This window comes from Amphichorda felina (genome assembly GCF_050947745.1).
Source record: "Amphichorda felina strain 45539 chromosome Unknown scaffold_2, whole genome shotgun sequence".
Classification (NCBI taxonomy): Eukaryota; Fungi; Ascomycota; class Sordariomycetes; order Hypocreales; family Bionectriaceae; genus Amphichorda; species Amphichorda felina.
In genome coordinates this window covers 242,326-256,496 of record NW_028145048.1, presented here as the reverse complement: position 1 = coordinate 256,496, position 14,171 = coordinate 242,326, and the positions used below count along the sequence as shown (strand labels likewise).

Genomic DNA, 14,171 nt, shown 5'->3' with positions numbered 1-14,171 from the left:
TATCAAAGTAGACTGAAACAACGAAGTTATCAATGCTGCGCATGATTGTCTGCCCCTGCAGTCTCATTCCGCGTATATGTACTCGGCAATATGTACCGAGATACTACGGATACTGGTAGTGGTGACCGGCACGGCCCCACTTTTCTTTTCCGGGGGTCGGCGCCGAATGCCCAGGCCAAAGCCCGTACCGCGACGTGCTCCGAGCCCCGTGCACCTGTCTACCATGCCACTTGATGCCGCTATAAGGGAGAGGGTGAGTAAGCTTGATGATATTTTTCTGGTACTACCCTGAGCTTTGCTACTAGTAACAATGTCCCAAGTTCCCGTGCGCTTTCGCCCATAGTAGTTACTCTGACGTTGGCTGACGTCTTGGTGACGCAAATGGCGTCGACTTATGAGATATGGATTTGCACACTCGCACGCCAGAAACGCAGGTATAGACGCAATAAACGAGTAAACAGGTGGCAACATGCAGAGTTGAAGTTCTTTCCGCGACTTGATGCATGAAGCACGGGCAGGGTTTCAGCGTCTCTCAACATAGTAGCGTCAGGGCCGGTTATGATGAATCCTGATGGCAAACTTGCTAGGTCAATGTCAAACCCCCCGTCACTTTTCGTCCGCCCTTGGCGCATTGAGAAGAGCTTTCAGTCACAGTTTTTATCCGCAAAGAATCTTCAATCCACGCCCAAGTGCGCGGTATCAAGCAATAATCCATTCCAAGATGACTCACACGGGCCCCGAGGGTCACGCACTCGATGCGATGCGGGCCGTCTATGGGCCTTTCGACCAGCTAACCCACGACGAGGCCAGAACCTGGGTCGCGCCCGAGAAACCTGGTGCCGGGGGCCACCACGGGCGATATCTGTGGACGGATGCCTTTGGGGTCGTCAACTTGGTCACACTGTCCGTCGAGAACTCGTCGGCAAAATACATGACGCTGGCGAAGCGCCTAGTTCACACTGTCCACGATATACTCGGCAGGACCAGAGACGGCACCGCCAGGCTCGAGGGTGCGACAGATGAGAAGCCCCTGGATGGTGGGCTGAGAATTGGGAAGACTTTGGACCATGGCGATGACTGCGACGGCCAGTACCACCATTATCTGACACTATGGATGTTTTCGCTGAACCGCCTTTCGGTGGCGGCCAGGGAACCCAAGTACAACGATCTGGCAATACAGTTAGCGAAGGCCATTCATCCACGATTTCTCATCCGCCGGAGCTCAGGACACCTGTCCATGGTGTGGAAAATTTCCATGGACATGAAGACTGTCCTAGTTCCCTCCGAGGGACACCTGGATGCTGCCACGGGATATGTCATCTGCCGACTCCTGCAAGACACGGCAGCTAGGCATGGACACGGCGATGATCTTTTGCAGAAGGAAATAGAAGACTACTCAAACATCATGGGCCGCAAGGAAAATATCCGGCCCAGCGGCGACCCGCTCGATCTAGGTATGGGGCTATGGGTCTCTCAGATCTACCCAGAGGACAAGTGGACCAGGTGGTTCAAGGGCAGGGCCCTGGACATGGCTGGGGAACTACTGGACGAGGAGTCGCCAATGATCCATAGACCGGCCTCACGAAGACTGGCTTTCCGGGAGTTTGGTGCTTGCTTGGGGATTCGGTGCTGCGATGACACCACGCCCGAGCTTGGTTCAAAGGTAGAGGCTGTTTTGGGGTTCTGGGAGCATCATGTCTCCAATGGCCTTGAGGGTGACATTAGGCCCATATCCCAGGTCATGTATGCGGCTGCTCGCAACCCCGGAGGTGAGTTTCCTTTATTTAAATATTAACCGCGGCCTACTTAGTCTTGTGCTGATATCTGTTACGGTAGCTTTTCGCATCGCGTTTCTTGACCGACTGTCGACTGAACACTATTGAAATGATCAATCAAACGAGCAGCGGGCGTTTTGTGTGGAATGGTCAATCTGATACTGAGTAAATTTCGATCAAGAATATCCCGAGACTGCGTACTCTGAATGGAGTTTTGTATTTTACGTTATACGAGACTATAAATCCTGTTGAATGAAGCACATCGTCACCGAAACTCGGTGACTGATTTATACAGTGTGCTTGTGGCTCACGAGTCCAACGCCATTAAACGAGTAGAGCGCGAGGAAGGTCTTATCGTCGAGGACCTGCAAACCAGGCCAGTGGGATCCGAGGCCAGAGATGACAGTATCGTCGGACCAGTTTGCGCCACCGTCTGTGCTCGTCACGACCTTCATTTCCCCGCTGTCGACACCAGGACCGCTGCCCGCCTCGTTGGACATGAAGGATACAACTAGGGTCCCACCGACGTTGATGACCTGTGGCGCGCCGGCCTCGAGGTTGTTGACGGCGGTGTAGACGCGCCCGCGCGAACCCCAGTTCTGGCCGTCATCCGAAGATAGGACGTAGTCGACGGAGAAGGGGCCGGCGGCTGTGTTTTCAAAGACGGCGCTAGAACAGAATAAGTACTTTGGAAACCATCAGGCCTCGAGGATCTTTCAAAGAATGGCTTACATGAGATTCCCGTTACCGACATCAGCGACGCCAATCATGCCATCTCTGGAGGCAACACCGGCTCCAGACACGGTGATGGCCGGACCCCACGTGCGACCACCATCTGTGGAGGTTTTCATCAGATTGTCTTGGTCAGAAGCATTGTTCTCCGCCGAGTAGTACGCCTGGATATTCCCGTCCTTTGCGACGCGCAGGAACGGTTCCCAGAGCCCATTCTTGTTGGACGCCACCGCGCGCTGGTCGATCTGGGAGAGGAACGACCACGTCTTGCCGCCGTCCTCGGATACACACACGGTGATGCGGTAAAAGGTAATGGCGCCATCCTGGTTCTTGTCGTGGTTCCGGAAGGAATACAGGATACGTCCATCGGGGAGGGCCAGCGGGAAGGCATTGTCGATTTGGCGGGCAGTCGCTAGAGCGCTGTCGACGACGCCGATTCGCTGCCAAGAGTCGCCGCCGTCGGTGGATTTGACGACACGAAGGACGCGGTTGGCGCCGTCGGAGGCGGCGTAACCGCCAATGAGGCTTCCGTCGGCGAGGACGGTGGTGCGCATGTAAGTGCCACCCGAGTCCACCACCACACGGTCCGCGACGGGGGAGACAGCCACCGACACTTGCCGCTCCGTTTCACCAACGGGCAGACCCTGCACTAGGCTGCTGAGAGCCACAGCGGCGGTAAATAGTGATCGGAATGGAGAAATCATGGTGAAGGAATATCTCATGTACCGGTGGGTGTATGGTTGCAGAGGAGACGTGAACTTTAGCAACTAGGCCCCCGAGCCAACACCATCGGCATAATGCCATCTTTATAACAAAGCAACGGGGCAGCACAGTTAGAACCGGACCTGCCGCGTACGACATGGCCGCAGCTCTGATATGGTCGCAGCTCTGGTATGACCGTCATGTGTGTGTGCTGTGTCCCACGGTTATTGGGTCGTGGTTACATGTCCTGCAGGATGGCATGCCAAGACAAAGGGTGACCATCTTGCACAGTCCAGTAGCGGCAGGTCTCACTCACCCTTCTCGGCAGTCAATGCTTACCAACCCCAGTCAAAGTTGATGGGCACTGCTATCAGAATGCCATGTGCGAGCTGTCTTGCATTTACAATGGCATTCTGTCGGGGTATGGTGGGGCCCGGCTTGGGTGGGCTTCAACATCTCTCGGATAACACTGGTTAGATGGCCCTTCTCGGCCGTTTCCACTATCGAGCATGGCCTTGAAATCACGCATAGATTCTTACATCGTGTAAGGTTTCCACAGCCGATTCCGTCATCGTCTCACACTGGTCACAGCGTATCGCCAGGGCAGCATGTGGCCTGCGGGGAAGAGTCTCACTGGGAGTGCTTTCAGTGCCGCTGGCTGACCCAGCGCAGCGGATCTTGGAGAGTAACTAGATCAACGATAAAAGTCGGATATGATCAACTGTATTGGCCTCATACGGCGCTTACCAACTGAGAAGCGACCGAAGCCATGCTAGCCGACGAGCTGGCACTACCACGACTTTACCAAGTCCAAGGGACCAACTTCTGGTGGGGTAAAGTGACCAGTTGTGCGGGTCAGGTCGCTTAAATTATCTCGGGAATAAAAACCAACAAATATCCGGTGAGGAATAGTTGGAGGATTGGCGACGTTACATGTTGGCGTACCGTCATCTTGGGGAGTCTAGACTCAATCCTCGGCCAAGATCTCGGACGGAGACACCGTGATGCGGGCGGCGATTGAGTCCGGGGGACCGGTTTGGAGTTGGACGTCAGCTTTGCGGATCCGGGTCTAACCCGGATCGGCCGTGAAATAAAGCGTAAAGGGAAGGAGACGATAGATTCTTGTTCTCATTTCCTCATAGGATTCTTGGCCGGCTCTCGGCAGCCTCCGAGTTGGTCTAGATTCGGGACATGACACCCTTGTTCCAGAAGGATCTGCTCCTAAATTCCCAAAGATAGCACTTATCAACTCCAATGCAACTACAAATGTGCTTGGGTTGAAAAGACCATTGTACGGGAGATGGAGGCACTGACAATCGGCTGTATTGATGCTAACCTCTAATTACCTTCCTCTCTAGCTCCGGGTATATGTTATTGAGGGGTTTATTTGTCTCGGGACACTCCGATGCCCTTTCATGTCTGTCAAAACTGGAACGCTGCGCATGATAACACCTTGCGGAGACCGAGTCATCGGCCAGATGGACGGGTAGGCATCTGCATGAGAACCCCAACAGATTATATTATATACGTCATGTTCCTTTCTGCTGCACAGCCTTGATAAGAATTCTATCTAATGCATTACTTCCCGTCTATGGCCTATGATTGTACACTCATACCACCGATGGAACCTATTCTAAATTGTGCTCCTGCGCTTCCTTGGCGCTCTCAACCTTGACATTCTTCCATTCCATGAAGATAGGTCCTACTATCGACAGGCAGGCCAAAATAAGGCATACCAAGAAACATTTCTTCAGCGCTGTGTTATACGCGTCGAGCACTCCCCTGAATGCCTCTGCGCCATACGCCTTCTTGATAACCGAGTCCAAGTTAGACACTCCAGTGTGGATCACCACCCTCGGATCGACACCGGGCACATACACACCCAACGCCCGTATCAACTCGGTCTGGAAGAGGTTCTGGCCGACCGCCAGGAAAATGGTTCCGGCCAGAGTCTGGATCAGGATAAGCAAGGACGTGCCAAGGGGAATATCGTTCCCGCGCAACACTGTCTGCGCGGCGGTGATTGGCATTTGCATGCCAATGCCTGCGCCCAGGCCGAAAAGGACCAGTGTTGCAGCCCTGTCGATGGACCTCAGTCAGCACATCGCTCCATGACGGGCGTATTCTGTGGATAATATGACTCACCAATAGACGGTTGTCGTATCCAACTGGTACCTGTGGACCAGCCCAGCGGATACGGACATGAGCACGACGCTGGCATACATTTGGGGTACGTAGTAGCCAGATTTCGATGTCTAGGGATGAAGAAAGCATATTGTTAACAACGCCGTCCATTCAGGCTTGCCAGGTATTGTAAATTTTAGTGGAAGCAACCACTCACCAGCACACCGCTCAGAACCGCAGTAACCGACATGGCAGCCGTCGAAGCCAGGAAATTAATGCCCGACTTCTCCGCAGACGCGGACTGGACGGACTGGAACCAAATCGGAACGTAGTAGACAATGACGAACAAGGTTCCCGATGAGCAGAGCGCAAAGGCAACACCGCTGGCAACAGACCTCTGCTTCAAGATCCGCAGCGGCAGTGTGGCCTCGTCGCCCCTCCGATACTGGATGTAGAACCAGACCACTATGAGGACGGCAAAGATGACGAGGCAGAGAATGACGCGCCAGTTGCCCCACGGGTATTTCAGGCCGCCCCACTGGAGGGCCAGAAGCAGGCAGACTATGCTGGGCATCAGGGTGAGCGTGCCTGGCAGGTCGAGCTTCCGGAGGAGCTGCGCATAACTGCGAGGCGTGTCTGACTTTGGTTTCGGCGGGAGTTTGACGAAGAAGATGACGACCACGACGGTGACAGCGCCAAGGGGTAGGTTGATCCAGAAACACCAACGCCATGTGGCCCGGTCGGTAAATACACCTGTGATCATGGCCGCAAGTCAACAGAGCTGGCCCTGGTCTAGAGAATAGATATATTGAGGTATGTCTTACCTCCCAACGTCGGGGCAATGATCTGGCTTATACCAGAAACACTTCCAATAAGACCCGTGTACACTGGACGCTTGTGTAATGGCAGAACCAGCGCAATTATGGTAAACGCGCCAGTTAGGACGCCGGCGCATCCCACTCCCTGGATGGCGCGGCCGATGATCAGGGCTACCGAGTTGGGGGCGCAGCCAGCGACAAGGGAGCCTATTTCAAAGAGGGCAAGGGCAGCAGTAAAGACCCATTTGACCTTGAAATCGGCGTACAGCTTGCCGAACATGAGCTGGAAGCAGCAGGTGGTGAGTAGGTAGGACGAGCCGTACCAGGCGACGTCATCGAGAGAATTGAATTGGCTCGTGATCTTGGGGATCGCAGTCGCAAGAATAGATCGATCCTTTGATTTTGCAAGTACCCAAGTCAGCATGGCATGGCACGAGTCCTAAGCAGGGACAAATAGGGCAATAGGGCCGGCCGTATTACTTACCAGACCGAGACAGAAGACACCCAGAGCCAGGCCAATGCAGACGAGCACAAGGGGAACACCCTCAAGATGGCGGGAAGGTTGAGCATTCGGGGTTTCCACCGCGTCTCCCTTTGCCTCCTCTTTTACCTCCCCCTTTACCTCTTCTTGGGCCGGCAAGGTTGGAGTGTCGGAGATGGTGGCTGAAGACATGGTCGACAAAGAAGCAGCGGAGAGCCACTGGAATTCCAAATGCCCGTAAATAGTTGACGACACCGCAACCTTGGGGGTTCGTTATTTATTTATTGAGCAATTCGTCGGATGAACCAGAGGATACCGGAGCTTAAGATGCCACCCGAGGCCCACCGATCTTAGATGAGGATTTCCACTTTAGGCAGAGCAGTCCCACTTCTACCGGAGCTCGGAAGTCATTTTGCTTCCCGAGTGGAGTCGCTCTCTGCCTCTTCCCTCCTTCATCAATCATCATACCATCTTTCTCGGGCAGCAAATATCGCCTCCCGACTTTCATGGGCGCCGGAGTAATTTGTCCTTCCGCCGTCATCGATCGGATCTCCCTGTGCCGCCTCCGTTCCATTGGTGTTTCCCCCGGCTCGGCGACGCTGGTGCAGCCGACCAACGCTATAGGCCTCAGATCCTCGATGGCGCCCGACAGACAGCAAAGGGCATGCATCAATTGCGCTCGCTCAAAGACCAAATGTGTCTGGCGAAGTGAGGGCGAGACACGTTGCGAACGGTCAGTCTTATTCCCAAATGGGATACATGGACTCTGTTGGTAGCTCACTGTTTGGACCAGATGTTCCAAGGGAGCTCTCGAGTGTGCTATGCCGGAGTGGGCGCCCAGGAAGAAACGGGGGAAATCCAAGTTCGTTTGCCATCCAGTGTTCCCTACTGCAGGGCATTAACTCGGTGCAGTCGCGTCAAGACCCTCGAGCAAAAGGTTGAGAGCATCATGACCATGCTGTCCACAAATGAGCGTTCACCCAGCGCCGCCAACTGGCATCATCCAGAGACCCCTCGGAGAGTCGGAGGTTATAGCGCGACTCCGCCAACGATCCCCGAGGCCCCCCTACCCCAGATGACGGCACAAACACCTTGCAGAACTGCCAGCAGTCTTGAACCGGAGCAACACGTCGACATTGTTCCGGGTTTCAGCGTCTCGCTACCCGAAGCAGCCCAGCTCCTCAACGAATATAGGACCGAGATGCTCCCGGCATTCCCGTTCTGCCCGGTGCCCAATATGGGGGCTCGGCAGATGCTCCAGGAGCAGCCCCTGTTACTGAAAGCCATCATAAACTCGTGCAGGCCTCCACTTTGGCCTTTGAAAGGTGTTGTGAATGAGTGGTTCCGGTCGCACTTGGCTCATCGCATCGTGGTTGTCAACGAAAAGAGCCTGGAGCATCTCCAAACAATTCTTCTCTTGATTGCATGGTAACATCTCCGCCATCCTCTGTTCCTCGTTCCTCCTACTGACCACGATCTCTGACTGGCACCCACTAGGAACGATTGGCAATTTACTATTGCCGCCCATAATTCAAGTCTGTTGCAATTGGCTGTTGGTCTTGTCGGCGACCTGGGCTTAAACAGAAGACCCGAGGACCAGGTCACACCGGCCAAGTCTATTGCTGACGATGCTCAAGTTCAAATACGCGGATTTAACATTCGCAGGGAGCCCACGAATGCTGGCCGAAGAGCCTTCCTGGGCACTTTCTATCTGGGTTCAATGTACGAAATCCCACTCTCAGCAGAGCCACCCTATTCTTGTGTTCAGTTTCTGATGTGATTGATCTAGCTTGGGCACGGTCTTTCGACGTACTGAGCCCCCAAACTATTCCGACTACATCGACCAGTGCTGTAGGGAGCTCTGCGAAGCGGACGAATACCCAACCGACCACCTCGCGGCTGCATTAGCCCGGATCCAGAGGCCATACCTTCGGGCTGTCAGTCTGTCTCAGAGCTACGCAACCGGCATTCAGTCCACCTTCGGAATACCATATGAGATGGCCTACGCCACAATACACAAAGAACTCGACGGCATGGTTCGGGGACAGCCCGAAAAGGTGATGCAAAGCTGTATGATGATCCCCATGGTAGTGCGGGGAGGGACTCGGTGGCTGACCGTCAGCAGATATTGTCTGGGGCCATTACCACATGGCTCTTATCCGATTGTACGAGCCGGCAATCTTTATGGAACCCGACGCAAGCGAGGTCCAGACCAACGCAAGAACCCGGGGCCTCTGGGCCTACTTCCAGAACGCCAAGGCACTCCTGGAGCTGAGTCTCACCGTTCCGGCGGAGGCTTTCGCCACACACACGATTGCTTTCGTGGCCCATATTTCGTGCGGGAACCACGCCCTCACAAGGGCACTGTTGTTGGAGGACAGGGACTGGGACATTGCCACAGCCAGGGAGATGGCCGACTACCCGGGCCTGACGGACCGGCTGAGTATCCATTTTGAGGCTGCCCATCAGCACTGGTGCAGCAAGCGACCGGCGGCGCCATACGGCAAGGGACCGTTCTTGAGGCTGGCGGAAAGGATGAAGTGGGCAAAGGGCTGGTACCTCTCAAAGGTGTCTCCGGACCCCCCGATGACGCCCACGATGTGGGACGAGTCAATAGCATTGGGTGAATTCGAGGACGGCGCGTGGCTGTCGCTGCTGGACGGGAGCCTTGACGCCGATCTCATGCAGAACGAACCCTGAGTGTGGAATATAATAACGCGCGCGGTTCCTTGACTATCGCAATCGAAACCAATGCACCTCTTCGAGGGACTCTTCGAGGGAGGAAAAGTGTATATACTTGAAGACTGATGACGACGGCAGCCAGATGGAGGTCCAGCCGATGTGGCAAGGAGGACACCGGAGCTCGAGACTAAATGCCGGCCCGATGGGCCCACCGTACTCTCGGCGAGCAATTTAGATCAGCTCCGTAGCTCCGATTTGAAGGGGTACCCACTCATTGCCTGTTGGGGCACTCGTTCAATATATATGCGACGACCCAGTAGCCAGCAAAAACTAACTAGTACCATGTACATAGCAAAGACTGGGTTGAGGGGTCCTGGATCCCAGAAGCTGTAGCTGCCACGACGGGAGCCGCATGGACAAGACGGTATCCCCGTAGTATTATTAGTGCAGGTTCGACATGGCACATGAAGTTACTGGGTGGAAGTATGATGACAAGTTCACAATTACCCTAGTAACAAAGTGCTCTTTCGCAAATATCCACATACGCCAGATCTATCTCACCGGAGACCAAAATCCCTGCGCTCCTTATTTCCTGACCTCCAGAGCCTCCAAAGCGATCTCGTCTTGGGCCGCTCGGCGGGTGGGGGCGAAACATCTTCTTGTTCGGATTTGCGCCCCATACCGAAGCAGCCCAGGGTGGCAGTGCAGCTGGGCGCCAGCAGGGTCCCAACCTGCACGATGAAGAGCCAAACAGCAACCCAGTCCGTCTCCGACTCGATGTTGTTCCGCTGGACGATGAGCTCGGTCCACAGAATGAGAGGCCAGCCGATGAGGAGCATGGCAGCGGCGCCCAGGGGAATGGCCGGGTACCTGAGCCACCAGGGGTACTCCCTGTCCTTGTCCTTGTTCCGGATGACAAAGGGTATGCTGAGGGCCGTCATGAAGCAGACAAAGGCGAAGAGGGAGTCGCTGATCTGCCACAGGAGTATGAAGGTGTGCCAGCCTTTGCTGAGCTTGCGCCACCCGAAGAAGAAGAACTGGAACTCGCCATAGCCCTCGCGCATGTTTGTCGCCCACGCGGTCCAGGCGGCCACCGTGTTGAGCACGATGACGCCCGCGGAGCCGAGCCCCAGGAACAGCCCCATGAAGATGTTCCCCGAGGAGACGCCCGCGAGGTATGTGAAGCTGAAGAGCATGTTGACGTGGACGAGGACCAGCGACACGGCGTGCATCTCCTGCGACTTGGCGGCGTTGTACCATTTGACCTGGGTGTACCAGTTGTAGGCCAGGAAGCCGATGTTGCTGGGGCAGTTGTTGCCCAGGCCCGACACGAACTGTGCGGGGGCGAGCATGAAGCTCGTGTAGAGCAGCCATCGGTTCAGCAGGCTGAAGCCGTCGACGGCCGCCACCACCGCCGACATTGTCGGTCAATGAGAATCGGAATCCGATGATCAAATGGGATGAATGTAGTAAATAACCGAATATAAACTACCGCTGGCCAAGTCTTGGGTGATGAATGATCGTCCCAAGGGCCGGGGCCCAACAGGGATGGTTGGGGTATTTATGCTTGGCGACAGACCTACGGCGTACTGCGGCGCTGCACTGCAACCCGCTGAATGCCATGCCGTAGGGCTCATTCAGCCCTGGAGGCATGCGTGACGTGGTGAGGCGTTCAATGGTCCACCTACCGACAACGGTTCACATATCGCATCCTCGAAGTGGCTGTGTGCTGGAGGCGGAGTAAGGGTAGCTGAGTTCAATAGTCGACAGCCTCATTTTGGAGCCACAGTCGCACAGGAGCGGTATGGCAGGTCTAGATTCCCGGTGGGCTCCAAGTCAGGATAGACAGGAATCACGAGCTACAACGTATTCTTGCCGATATGCCCGTGACTTCACGGCTGGATACTTTGCTGTGCTTGGGCGGGAATACTGCGCTCCATTTCTCAGACTTGAGGTCCGCTCATCGTGCTAGTCTATATGCAATGCCAAAATACCACGGAAATTTGGAAAATTAGCTACGCTCACAAGAAACGTCCATGCTTAAAAGTTCAATCTACGCACTGAAGCTCGTGCTCCGCCTGGGTTGTTATAAAGATGGTCCCCATATCACCCAAGTTGTGTCATTCGACTAGTCTATAACATTCTGGCCCGCCAGCCGTAGGCCTATGACATCAGTCCCTGCTTGCAACTGCATTTATAACCGTGTGGCAAGAGCAAGCACCACCCTTTCTTATCTCCCCGGTGCAGAGTGGAGTTGCCTAGGGTGTTTCTCCATCAATACAGCCACATACTAGTACAGATTCTTTGTCATCAGAGGGATAGTCGGGAGCACCAAGCTATAGGATTCCAACTACATCAAAACGGGGTGACCATAAAGTTTCTAGGTATGCTAATTTGTATTCAACAAAAGACGTAAATAGCGCGTGATAGATATTTGGGTGCCCTGGCTACAACACTGAGCTCGATGACCTCGGCCGTCCAGCCGTTGATAAATAGTTTTGTCCTACTACAGCCCCTTTACTCTAAGCTATGCCAGCCTCGGTAGCAATACCACCGCTGCCGCTATGGCTATCGCTATCAACACTAGCTGAGATAGAAACACCTTCATCAACCTCATTTGGAGATATTTGAGGCTGTCTGCTGTGCCCTCCGTGCCGGGACTTCCCACTTGTAGAAAATGGGATTACATGTTCCGGTATAGATTTCATGGAGTGGCCGTTTTCAGCGCCTTCGTTGGAGTTTTCGGCCTGCCCCTCTGTCACAACTGCTTGCTCAATGTCGGCTGCCTCGCTGACAGACTCTACCGTCTCCCCCGACGTTAGTGAGGGGCTGGCCGAGCCGGCATCAAGGCTCCACTCATTCGCAATAGTGCGGAGCCCGTCTAGGATACTGGCCTCTAGCAGGGCGGCACTGTGGTCGTGATCATACCCCCCCGCTCGGAGGGCTTGCGCCCTGATCGTGTTCTGGATGATCTGAGGGCCGCGCTGGTACATCAGGTCCATGAATCCAATAAGTTCGTGGCCTAGGCCGGGCTCAATAAATGGAGAGGATGGAAGCGGATGGTCCGGGAAAAGGACTTTGTAGATCCCATACCACTGCTCCTCAATAGACTTGTTAGCAGGAGCTCGGGTCCTCTTGAGCTGCATGACTTGCTCCATAGTCACGCCTTCGAAGACAGGGACTTGTCTGATCTCGCAACTGACGACAGATGTGGCGTGTTCATCGAGCTCCTCTTCGGTCTTGAACGTATCTCTGCATCGTCGGCAGTAGATTGGCATCTGGTGGTGTCGCCAAAGATGCTGCTTGACATCCTGGATCCTCGAGATGACGAATGCATAGCAATGACGATACTTGGAGGGGTGTCTCTTCGCAAATGGACAGGCAAGAATATACCTTGGTCCAACTTTTGGGTTGTTTGCCGCGGTTTGCCTTTTCCGTGGCGGTTCGTCGTCACCATCACCGTCTTCGTTGTTGCCGTTGCTGCGTCTCCTCCGACCTTTCTTCGCGGACACTTGGGAGGAGCCCAGGCGGGCCGGCGGACCACTAAAGTCCACGTCACCAGCTCTTCCAGACTGGCCCTCGTAACTGGAGGGACTACCCACAGTCCCAGTTCCGTCGGTGCTGCCTGGGTGCCGACCGGGATCACGTTTCCATTCCCCATACTTCTGTAAGAAGGCTGCGGTTATATGATCCTTGAGAGAGTACAGCGCGTGTGTATGGTCGATTTCATCACCTGCGTCCGAGGATGCCGATATCCAACTGCTTTCTCCCCAGTAGGACTCCTCATCTTCTTCTTTCGTCTCTGAGGATCTCGAAATGTCATCGTGATCAAGGCTTAGGTAATTTTGAGGGTTCGCACTGGGACTGTCGAGTTGGAATTGAGTACCAGCATCGATCCCTTGGTAGCGATCCACCCTTATTTCATTCGCGGGCATCTTGTCGCTGGATGGGGTGACCTCGAGACAGCAGTGCTGCTCAGAACTCCATCGTAGCGGCGGATGCGACTTCTCAGTCCCAATCGATATCCCGCTGTCGGTGTTTTCGCCCGTGTTTGATTTGGGTACTTGGCTGATATCGCTACCATTATTCAGGTACCCATTCCGTAAGCTGATCAGCTGTAACACTGAAATCCACGATTCCTGTGACGAAGAGGAGGGGCCCGGGAAATTCAGGAGAATATCCCCAATTCTGCGAATGTCACGGTAGGTGGTGCTGAATAATGGATCATCTCGCCCGTCAAGAGGTTGAGGTAGCCCCTCAGAGTCGAAACCTCCAGTCGCGGAAAAGACAGAATGGTCCTCGGCAAATGGGCGGGACCTCATGAGACCTGTAGCGCGGGCCATGAAGCTGTGGGTTTCGGCCGTGGTGCTGCTGGGATCGTTTCGTGCAGCCGAGACTGCCTGGAGGCTACCGTCGTCAACACCCATCCTGCGTCTCCCCGCAGTGGCAGCGGAGGTTGTACTCGAATCGGAACAGTAAACTGGCTCTGGCTGCATCTCCATGTTCGAGGAAGAGTCTGAGTCCATCTTGGTTTCTGCTTGGTAGGTGGAGGCTGCTGAACGGCCACCTGCCTAGTACCTAGTTTGGGGGGAATAGTGCGAGTGGGAATGGGACCAGAGTTGGTGGGAAACGGCCATTCTAAATACTTGACGTAGGTACGAATAATACACTCCCTGTACGACGAGTACCTGGTACTTCGGGCTGGCCCGCAGATGACCCACGCAGACAGGCAAGTTTCCAGCGCTCCCCCTGTTTCGGTTTTTTTTTTTTGCTTACAGGAATAGTATGTATTACTTTCATACTACTACCAACAAACACGCAGCGAACTTGACTACCCGAAACTGTGAGAGAAGAGGT

General features: G+C 54.5%; 6 protein-coding genes across 6 annotated transcripts; 2 read left to right on the top strand and 4 right to left on the bottom strand.

The window, feature by feature from the left end:
- Window positions 1-721: 721 nt before the first annotated feature.
- On the top strand, window positions 722-1,883 carry ACO1O0_001634 (uncharacterized protein; the record flags this gene model as incomplete). The annotated part of the gene is made up of 2 exons (XM_083191117.1): window positions 722-1,769; window positions 1,837-1,883. The coding sequence occupies 2 exons, from the start codon at window positions 722-724 to the stop codon at window positions 1,881-1,883; spliced, it is 1,095 nt and encodes a 364-aa protein (XP_083052331.1).
- Window positions 1,884-2,062: 179 nt separating this feature from the next.
- Window positions 2,063-3,211, bottom strand: ACO1O0_001633 (sialidase family protein; the record flags this gene model as incomplete). Its single annotated transcript, XM_083191116.1, has 2 exons — window positions 2,063-2,444; window positions 2,508-3,211. The coding sequence occupies 2 exons, from the start codon at window positions 3,209-3,211 to the stop codon at window positions 2,063-2,065; spliced, it is 1,086 nt and encodes a 361-aa protein (XP_083052330.1).
- A 1,626-nt stretch (window positions 3,212-4,837) lies between these two features.
- On the bottom strand, window positions 4,838-6,824 carry ACO1O0_001632 (MDR family MFS transporter; the record flags this gene model as incomplete). Its single annotated transcript, XM_083191115.1, has 5 exons — window positions 4,838-5,288; window positions 5,355-5,464; window positions 5,551-6,086; window positions 6,158-6,545; window positions 6,636-6,824. The coding sequence occupies 5 exons, from the start codon at window positions 6,822-6,824 to the stop codon at window positions 4,838-4,840; spliced, it is 1,674 nt and encodes a 557-aa protein (XP_083052329.1).
- Window positions 6,825-7,581: 757 nt separating this feature from the next.
- ACO1O0_001631 (uncharacterized protein) lies at window positions 7,582-9,332 on the top strand (the record flags this gene model as incomplete). Its single annotated transcript, XM_083191114.1, has 3 exons — window positions 7,582-8,060; window positions 8,488-8,702; window positions 8,758-9,332. 3 exons carry the CDS (start codon window positions 7,582-7,584, stop codon window positions 9,330-9,332), a joined length of 1,269 nt encoding a protein of 422 aa, XP_083052328.1.
- A 539-nt stretch (window positions 9,333-9,871) lies between these two features.
- ACO1O0_001630 (uncharacterized protein) lies at window positions 9,872-10,735 on the bottom strand (the record flags this gene model as incomplete). Its single annotated transcript, XM_083191113.1, has 1 exon — window positions 9,872-10,735. The coding sequence occupies one exon, from the start codon at window positions 10,733-10,735 to the stop codon at window positions 9,872-9,874; it is 864 nt and encodes a 287-aa protein (XP_083052327.1).
- Window positions 10,736-11,836: 1,101 nt separating this feature from the next.
- Window positions 11,837-13,840, bottom strand: ACO1O0_001629 (uncharacterized protein; the record flags this gene model as incomplete). The annotated part of the gene is made up of 1 exon (XM_083191112.1): window positions 11,837-13,840. The coding sequence occupies one exon, from the start codon at window positions 13,838-13,840 to the stop codon at window positions 11,837-11,839; it is 2,004 nt and encodes a 667-aa protein (XP_083052326.1).
- Between the last annotated feature and the right edge of the window lie 331 nt (window positions 13,841-14,171).